The sequence below is a fragment of the Parasteatoda tepidariorum genome, chromosome X2, assembly GCF_043381705.1.
Source record: "Parasteatoda tepidariorum isolate YZ-2023 chromosome X2, CAS_Ptep_4.0, whole genome shotgun sequence".
Lineage (NCBI taxonomy): Eukaryota > Metazoa > Arthropoda > Arachnida > Araneae > Theridiidae > Parasteatoda > Parasteatoda tepidariorum.
Window position 1 is genome coordinate 25,655,782 of NC_092215.1, and position 7,696 is coordinate 25,663,477.

Below are 7,696 nucleotides of genomic sequence, written 5' to 3' on the forward strand. Positions count from 1 at the left end.
TTAGATAATATTCGGGAGGAGTTAATCTATTCTCAACAATAACAATTCACTGTAAGGAAATTTATCACGGCGAAGAAGCAATTCAGTAAAAAAATTGCATCCGTTAAAAGCAATTGGTAGTTATGGATTTTTATTATTCCCGGAAAAAAACTAAAAAATGAAATTTATTTGTTACCAGTTTTTACTAGGAATGCCAACTGCTCCGATTTCTGGAATAGTTAAAATGAAGTGGTAGCACATTATGTAGTAAAATTCGGTAAAGAAAGATAGTTACTCCTACTTTTTAATAGAGTAACCAGCAGATTGATGCTTCAACGATGCGTTTTATATGATACTTATAATTTTTGATATTTAGTGGTGGAAAAATTACTTAAAATGAAAAATACTAAGCTATAAGTAACTTAAATTTCACTACCACTAGAAAATACAATTTTACAAAGCGGAGCAAGTTGGCATCTCTTTTTTTTTCACTCAAGTGCGCCGCCCGATGAGACAATCTAGCGTGACCCACCGGTGGGTCACCCCGGCGTGAACGTGTTAAGAAGATACTATTTTACAAAGCGGAGAAAGTTGGCATGTCTGTACATCTTGTTAACAATATTTTGAATCAATGTAAGAAATGAACAAGCAAAAGGACTTATTTAGAAATGTTTTATTCGCATAAAGTCGAAACAACTTTATAATATTTTTGTAATAGTTTTTACTATATAGTTTTTTTTTCTAATTTTCTTATTAAGATCCTCCGTTTCTATTTCGTTGACTCCCACTTTGAGATTGTTGATTTCGTTGTTGGTTATTTATATTTCCTGACCCGTAGTTTGTGTTGGTAGCTTGTTGACCACCACTCTGTGGTTGGCTGCCTCCTTGATTAGCTAAAAATTTGAAGAGGAGAAAAAAAAAACATTTATAATTAAATTCTTGTTTTAAACAACCTAAATAAAATTTTCTGAAGTACTCATAATTATTACACTCCATGACAACATTATTTTAAAACATCGTTCGCGAACACCTGAAAATACTTAAGAACTGGTTTCAAATTTGTAACGAAACAGCAGATAACTTCTTAACCATATCATTCATTCCAGAATTAAATATTAGAACTTAAAATCTTTGTATCTAGTTAAATTTACTAAGGGTTATTCGTAAAATGGCTAATGCTCTCAAAAAGCTAATTGCAAACTTTCTAAAAGAACATTCGAAATATCTTTTCTGTCCGAGAATCCGCAAAAAATCTCTGTTCTAAGAAAATTAAATTTAAAGATAAATCAGTCAGATTTCAAATTTTTGTATAGAAACTTTGCTGCCAGTTTAAGACTGCTGGTCAGTTTAGTAAATCTAGATGTTACATAAATAACAAAATACAATCTTTCAGCTTAATATTGCTGCAACTTTTCTTATTTTTTCAGGTGTGTATGAACCTTTTTAAATCATTATTTTAAACAATAAGTTTAATATAATAGTGCACAATTTGAAAAACGCTAAACATTTATTTATTTACTTTTTATTTATTCAGTTATCTTTTATTTTGTATCTTAGTATTATAAAATAATTTTCAATGATTACCCCTCATTAAATATACAGTTTAAAACTAATTAAACACAAGACAAATTTTCTTATACACAATCAACCAAAGTAGAAGAAATGAAGATTTTTACCTTGATTTCTATTGCCTCCATATCCACCAGCTAAAAATGAAGGATTAATTAAAATATCAAAGTGTACAGACATAAAAGTATCACTTCTTAAGTTTTAGTTCAATAGCACAAGGAAACGAACATTTTTTTGCTTTTATACTAGTTATGGATCTTGCCTAAGTCGGGTAGCGAAATTTTAAAGCTGTAATTGGTTGCTCTTAAAGCTACAGATTCCTTTAATGAAATTTTCCGTCCATTTTTTATTAAAATGTGCAAATTTTAACTTGTTATAGATAACAATGTTTGCATAAATGTTACAAAAAACTTAGGGCACATTATCCGGAATGAAATTGTCTTGGAACCAAAGCGTTGAAATATCGTCGTACGCGTCTGGGGGCGCGCCTCTCTTATGAATTGTTTCTTTGTAAACTTCTGAATAGTTTACAGTACAGTATTAAATTTACTATTTAAAACTATTTAAACACAAGTACAGTATTCTTATACGCAATTATTTAAAGTAGAAGAAATTAAGATTTTTACCTTGGTTTCTATATCCTCCATATCCAGCTAAAATTAAATAATGAATTAAAATATCAAAGTATATAGACATAAAAGTATCAATTCTTAATTTTTGATTTAATAGCACTAGGAAACAAACTTTTTGTTGCATTCATATAAATATTTGATCTCGCCTAATTCGGATAGCGATAGATTTTAAATCTGTTATTAGTTTTGCTCGGAAAGCAACAGAATTTTTTTAAATACAATTTTTATTCTATTTTTGTTAAAATGTGCAAGTTTTAAAATGCTATAGACAACAATAATTGCATAAATGCTACGTCAAACTTAGGAGAGTTAGGGCACATCATCAGGACAAAAATTGCATCGCACTTGCTTAGAAATGTCATTGTGCGCGTCTGGAGCGTCTCTCTTATAAATAGTTTGTGTGCTTCTGAGCAGGTTACAGTAGAGTATTAAATTTACTATTTAAAATTTTAAAACTATTTAAACACAGGTACAATACTTTTATACACAATGAACTAATGTAAAAGAAATTAAGATTTTTTACCTTGGTTTCTGTTGCCTCCATATCCTCCAGCTAAAAATAAATAACTTATTTATGTATAAAAGCATACAAACCAGAAAGCCTCACTTCATAATTTATGGTTTAATAACAGATGAGAATGAATTTTTTGTTTGCATTTACACAAATAATCAATCTTACCTAATTCGGTCATGAGAATATAAAACCTGAAATTAGTTTTGCTCCTAAAGAGTTTTTAAGCGATATTTTCAGTCTATTTTTTGTCTAAATGTACAAGTTTAAAAACGTTATATATGAGAGGGGATTGGGTAAATGTTGAAACAAACTTCTAAGGGGGTTAGGGCACATCATTAAGATTAAAAATGTCATAGAAAACCACATCCGGAAATGTCACCGTATGCGGCTAGCGGTGCTTCCCTCATTATTAACTGTTCTGATGCACACGAAAAAACAAATTTTCAAAGGGAAGCAACTTTAGCGTATGATGACATTTATAGGCATGGATACAATATTACATGGTTACAATATTACATGGGTACATACAATTTTATTCCTGATAATAAGCTCTAACTCCCCTAGAAGGTTTTCGCATAATTTATACGACCTTCTGTTATATATAACTTTTTTAAAATTTATGCATTTCGACAGAAAATTGACTGGAAAAGTCATTAAAAAACATTGTAGCTTGGAAAGAGAAACCTAGTGCGGATTTGAAATCAGTGACGTTAAAATTACCAAGATCTGTTTTAAAGAAATCAAAAATCTCATGCAACGGGAAAAAAATTTCCTCAGGGATCAAAATAATACTTTTTCAAGTTAATAGAAAACCTTAAAATAATTTTTAACACCTATTAAAAGAACTAGCAGAAGTGTGTTTTTAAAATCAAATCACATGCCAACTAACTTACCTTGGTTTCCATAGCCTCTACCACCATCTGAAAAGAAATAATTTTTTTTTAAATTGTACAATAAGGAAAAAAATAAGTGATGATTTTAATCACCGGGAATAATTGCAAGAGTTGTGCCCGGCTATGTTATTTTATATGTTATCAATGTTATACGGTATGTGCGCATGCACTGTTTTTAATCGTATGCAATGTGTTATTTTGCACGGTATAATGATATTTTATACCTTTAATTACAAATTTGGTTTAAAAATGAAAAGTTGTGAGATTATATATTAAGGTATGGATAGTATTAAAATATTTTTGACAGTACAATTATTGTACTTTTCCTATATCAATCTAAAAGGGGATAATAGATGACATAAATAAATATAATTGCATCATAATTTTCGTAACTTTTTTACATTGGTCAAAATCAGGGAGGCCAACAACTTCACTTTCTGCAAAACTATTAATAAATTGATAGTGAAGTAAATAGTAAAACTTGTAGTATATGTATAATTACGCCAAATCTTTAAAAGAGTAGCCACGAAATATTATAATTGCAATAAAATTGCCTTTCATGTGATACTTTGATATGTAGTGGGGGAAACATCACTTAAAAGGAAAAATTATGAACTAAAAATAACTTAAAATTGCGTTACCACTAGAAAATACTATTTTACAAAGCGAAGTAAATTGACATCTCTAGTGAAAAAAAAATTCTAAGGTTTTGTAACCGAAATGGAAATTATTCGATAACTGAAAAAGTTACTTACTTTGATATCTGCCCCCTCTGTTAGATCCACCTGAAGAAAAAGAAAGACATGAGTTGAAGATATAAATTATCCATCCCATGATAAAAGGGTAATGGGCCACTCCGGCCTCAGGTACCCCGACCAATCCACTGTGGGCCAGAAGACCATGATCTTTGACCAAAAGTCAAAAATTAAATTATGTGTAGGCAGTCTTAATGCATCCCAAATTAAGTATTCATAATCATTCCAAATATTATTATTTACTTTTTGGACCGACGAAAGTACAATGCAATAAAAAATATGTTATAAAATGTTTTTTCAAATTTTTATTTCAGAAATATATATAGGAATTTCACCTTACTGTTACATTTTTATCAGAGTAATTAGTCTGAAATTATAGTACAATTTTTTGGTTTGTTGGATTTGTTAATACTCTTGACAAACTTATAGTTTATATTTCATCATTTGACATTTCACAATGTTTGAATGACTTTCGAAACTTAGTTCCAAAAAGTTCCACGAGGTAATTAGCTAAACTTTTGCTGTTGTTGTCTTCGTCGATGTTTCTTCTTTCGAAAAATCCTGCCCCATTTTGCCCCTATTGCAAAGGTGAACAAAATATGCCGGAAAACAAATATTATGTTTTTTTTCATGTTTTCGCGTTATTTTGTGATTAATTGGCGTTATTTTGTAATATTACTTCGGAAATATAATTTGCTTTTCGTTTTCAATATAAAATTACGAAAATTATTATATTTTCATTGCTTTATTTAATTATTTAAGCGTACTATATATATTTTTTTTTGCTCGCCATTTTCTATTTTTTTTTGCGGGGATTTTTAGTGTATTTCAAAATTTCAACTGTGAATTCAATTTACCAGCACATAAGAACCCTTAAATGAAAACCCCCAAATTTTGAAGCAAATTTTATCGAAATACTAATTTTGGGCACGAAACCTTGGATGCTGGCCCACTGTGCAATCGACAGGACAAGGACTAGAACTGATATCAAAGAAATAATAATTATAATGACCAATATTACCAGCTGAGAACGGGAGCTTAGGTTCTCTGATAAGTGTTTAGAATAAAGAAAACTGCTTACCTATATTATTGCTTCTACGCTGAGCTGAAAGATTAAAAATGTTTTTATTTATGAGTACGTCTGAACGGAATGTAATGCCAAAAAAAAATTTTATTAAGAAAATTATGATAAATACAAGTTCTGTTTGAAGAATGTAATATTTTATATTATGAAATATACCACAGAAATGTAATTTATAACAAGGATGCCATTGGTGACTAAAATTGAATGAAGTAGTAGAAACTAATTTCATTTCTATTCAGTTATTACCTATTTAGTTATTCAATCGTAACTAGCGCTATTTCTAACGTTGCAAATCAATCATATTAAATACGATAGAATCTTATGCGTTTACTCTCAATAGTATACTGAAAAAAGTGTGTTAGAAAAACTTGCTAATCTAATCTCTTTAAAAAAATTCCCGTTTACAGAGTTCCCGCTGACCTTCTGAATGCTTAAAAGTGGTAACGAAAATTAACCCTTTGACGGTTAGGGAAATTAGCAGTTTTCGATTCATTAATTCGCGCAGTATTACGAGCAAACAGTAGTCGAAAGGGGCAGCTGTTTTCCACCGCCATGCTACCGAAAATGTCACCCTTCTCTGGCTAAATGTCAATTGCTCTGGAATTGTTATAATAAAGTGGTAGCAAATTATGTAGTAAATTTCGTTGGAGAAGGACAGCTACGCCTACTTTTTAATAGAGTAATCAGAAGACAGTTGCTTTAACGTTGTATTTCATATGATATTCATAGTTTTTGATATTTGGTGGTGAAAAAATTACTTAAAAGGAAAAATACTAATCTGAAAGTAACTTGACTTTTGCTATCACTGGGAAATACTATTTTTCAAAGCGGAGCAAGTTGGCATCTCTGGATGCGGTAAATAGCTCGCCTCACGCGTTTTAAAAATTTCTTAAAGTATTCGTAGTACATATAAATAACAGTTTTTACGTACTTTTCGTTTTTAACATAGTCAATGCAGAATAATAATGGCGAACGAGTTCAGCTCGTCAGCGCGCATTGGGGAAAAATTTCACTGCGCGAGTAGTGCTCGTTACTAACCATTACGGTCGAAATCTTGCTCCCGAACGCAACTCGTTTGCGTGCATTTTGAAGCACGATTCGATTGCGAGCTGAACTCGTTCATAACCGTCAAAGGGTTAAACATATATCGATAATTTAATTTCTACGTAACGACCACTAAAAATTGTTTTCAGAAGAAAATATATATGCATGAAATTTCCAACTTCTAAACCACTAAAAAGCAAAGTGGTTAGTTGAAATAAGAAATATCTTTTAGCATTTACCTTAATTTATTGATTTTATAATCGGGATAAAAATTAAGAAAAAAGTTTAATAATAACAGATGAGGAATCTTAATTTGAGTAAAAATTGCAGTTATAAATTACCTAAAACTCTATAACTACATCTAAGTAGTCAAAACTTTTTCACTCGTTTTCCTAAAGGTCAAAATATATACGTATACAAACGTTCAGTTTAATTTCCGACTGGTATTTCGTCTTTGAAAAGCAAAAATCAAACGAAAATAGAAATGGATGCCACTTTTTTGTATAATTTATAGTTTAACTGAATCCCACAGTTTAAAGAAAATACATGAATTATGTTAGCTAATACTTTTTCGAAAATAAAGCGAACTTTTAATATCGTATTGTTTCTAAAATAATAATTTTAAATTTACGCAGCAAATGGTTGTAAGATTTTCATAAAACATAGCTTACCTTCGCAAGATATGCTAAGAACAGCAACAACAAAAATCATAACAACGACTTTAAATAAACTATTCATTTTGCTTGTGAAGGGAGTCAGTATCTTCTCAAAATAGATATGAATAGCATTGCTTCAAAAAGGAAGCTTTTATACTACTGAAAATTTTAATGAACAAATAATACGATGACTATTTATTTAAAATTTTGAAACCATGTCGCAGATAAAATTGAAATTTTATTTACTGACGGGCAGCTGAATGCGCTATTAATATATCTTGCTTATTACAAAAATTGTTTTGACGCGCTAGGTTAAATCCATCGAAGCAGTTAAGAAACTGTACATTTTTAGCGATTTTTATTTAATATTTTGCATAGTGTAATGTATACAACTTCTTTCGTTAAAAATAGGTCTTTTATCAGCGTTCGTGCGCACCAGAAAAAAATTTAAAATTGGTAGTAATATTAATATATATTTTTTATATTATTATGTTTGTATACCTACCAGAATATTTCGCTTTCTCTTAGCAAATATAGAGTAAACCATCCAGTGAAGGAACACTTAAGCTT

General features: G+C 30.0%; 1 protein-coding gene across 2 annotated transcripts; it reads right to left on the reverse strand.

The window, feature by feature from the left end:
• Positions 1-637: 637 nt before the first annotated feature.
• On the reverse strand, positions 638-7,300 carry LOC107437135 (single-stranded DNA-binding protein-like). 2 transcript variants are annotated; one of them, XM_043049836.2, is made up of 7 exons: positions 7,142-7,300; positions 5,424-5,447; positions 4,343-4,372; positions 3,588-3,614; positions 2,704-2,733; positions 1,656-1,685; positions 638-872 (listed from the first exon to the last, which is right to left on the reverse strand). In XM_043049836.2, exons 1-7 carry the CDS (start codon positions 7,206-7,208, stop codon positions 733-735), a joined length of 348 nt encoding a protein of 115 aa, XP_042905770.1. In that variant the 5' UTR covers positions 7,209-7,300; the 3' UTR covers positions 638-732. The 2 variants fall into 2 exon arrangements, with proteins under 2 accessions (XP_042905770.1, XP_042905772.1); XM_043049838.2 differs by lacking the exon at positions 2,704-2,733.
• Between the last annotated feature and the right edge of the window lie 396 nt (positions 7,301-7,696).